The sequence below is a fragment of the Plasmopara halstedii genome, assembly GCF_900000015.1.
Source record: "Plasmopara halstedii genome assembly, contig: Scaffold_218, whole genome shotgun sequence".
NCBI lineage: Eukaryota > Oomycota > Peronosporomycetes > Peronosporales > Peronosporaceae > Plasmopara > Plasmopara halstedii.
In genome coordinates this window covers 446,157-446,358 of record NW_020187139.1, presented here as the reverse complement: position 1 = coordinate 446,358, position 202 = coordinate 446,157, and the positions used below count along the sequence as shown (strand labels likewise).

Sequence of the window (202 nt, the reverse complement as noted above, 5' to 3'; positions counted from 1 at the left end):
AGAGAGGCGACACATGGCTGACCGAAAACGAGGTTAAGGATATAAATGACATAAGTGGTCTGAAACATCTTAGTGCCACGCGAGCTAGACTTCACCGCATCGGGCTGTCTGATGATCAAGTAGTGGAGAAATTCGATGAAATTGAGGAAGCAGCAGGAAATGGCCCTGTGAATGTGTTGGTGGTTGTTAGCGAAGGTGTCGG

At 48.0% G+C, this 202-nt stretch overlaps 1 protein-coding gene across 1 annotated transcript in view; it reads left to right on the top strand.

Annotated features, from left to right (window-relative positions):
- Positions 1–13: 13 nt before the first annotated feature.
- Positions 14–202, top strand: part of PHALS_03382 (crinkler family protein) — a gene marked incomplete at both ends in the record, with an annotated part of 1,318 nt that continues 1,129 nt past the window's right edge. Inside the window, 2 exons of the mRNA XM_024721963.1 lie at positions 14–32; positions 124–195. Coding sequence (XP_024573087.1) covers positions 14–32; positions 124–195 — 91 coding nt within the window. The remainder of the gene's footprint in view (positions 33–123; positions 196–202) is intronic.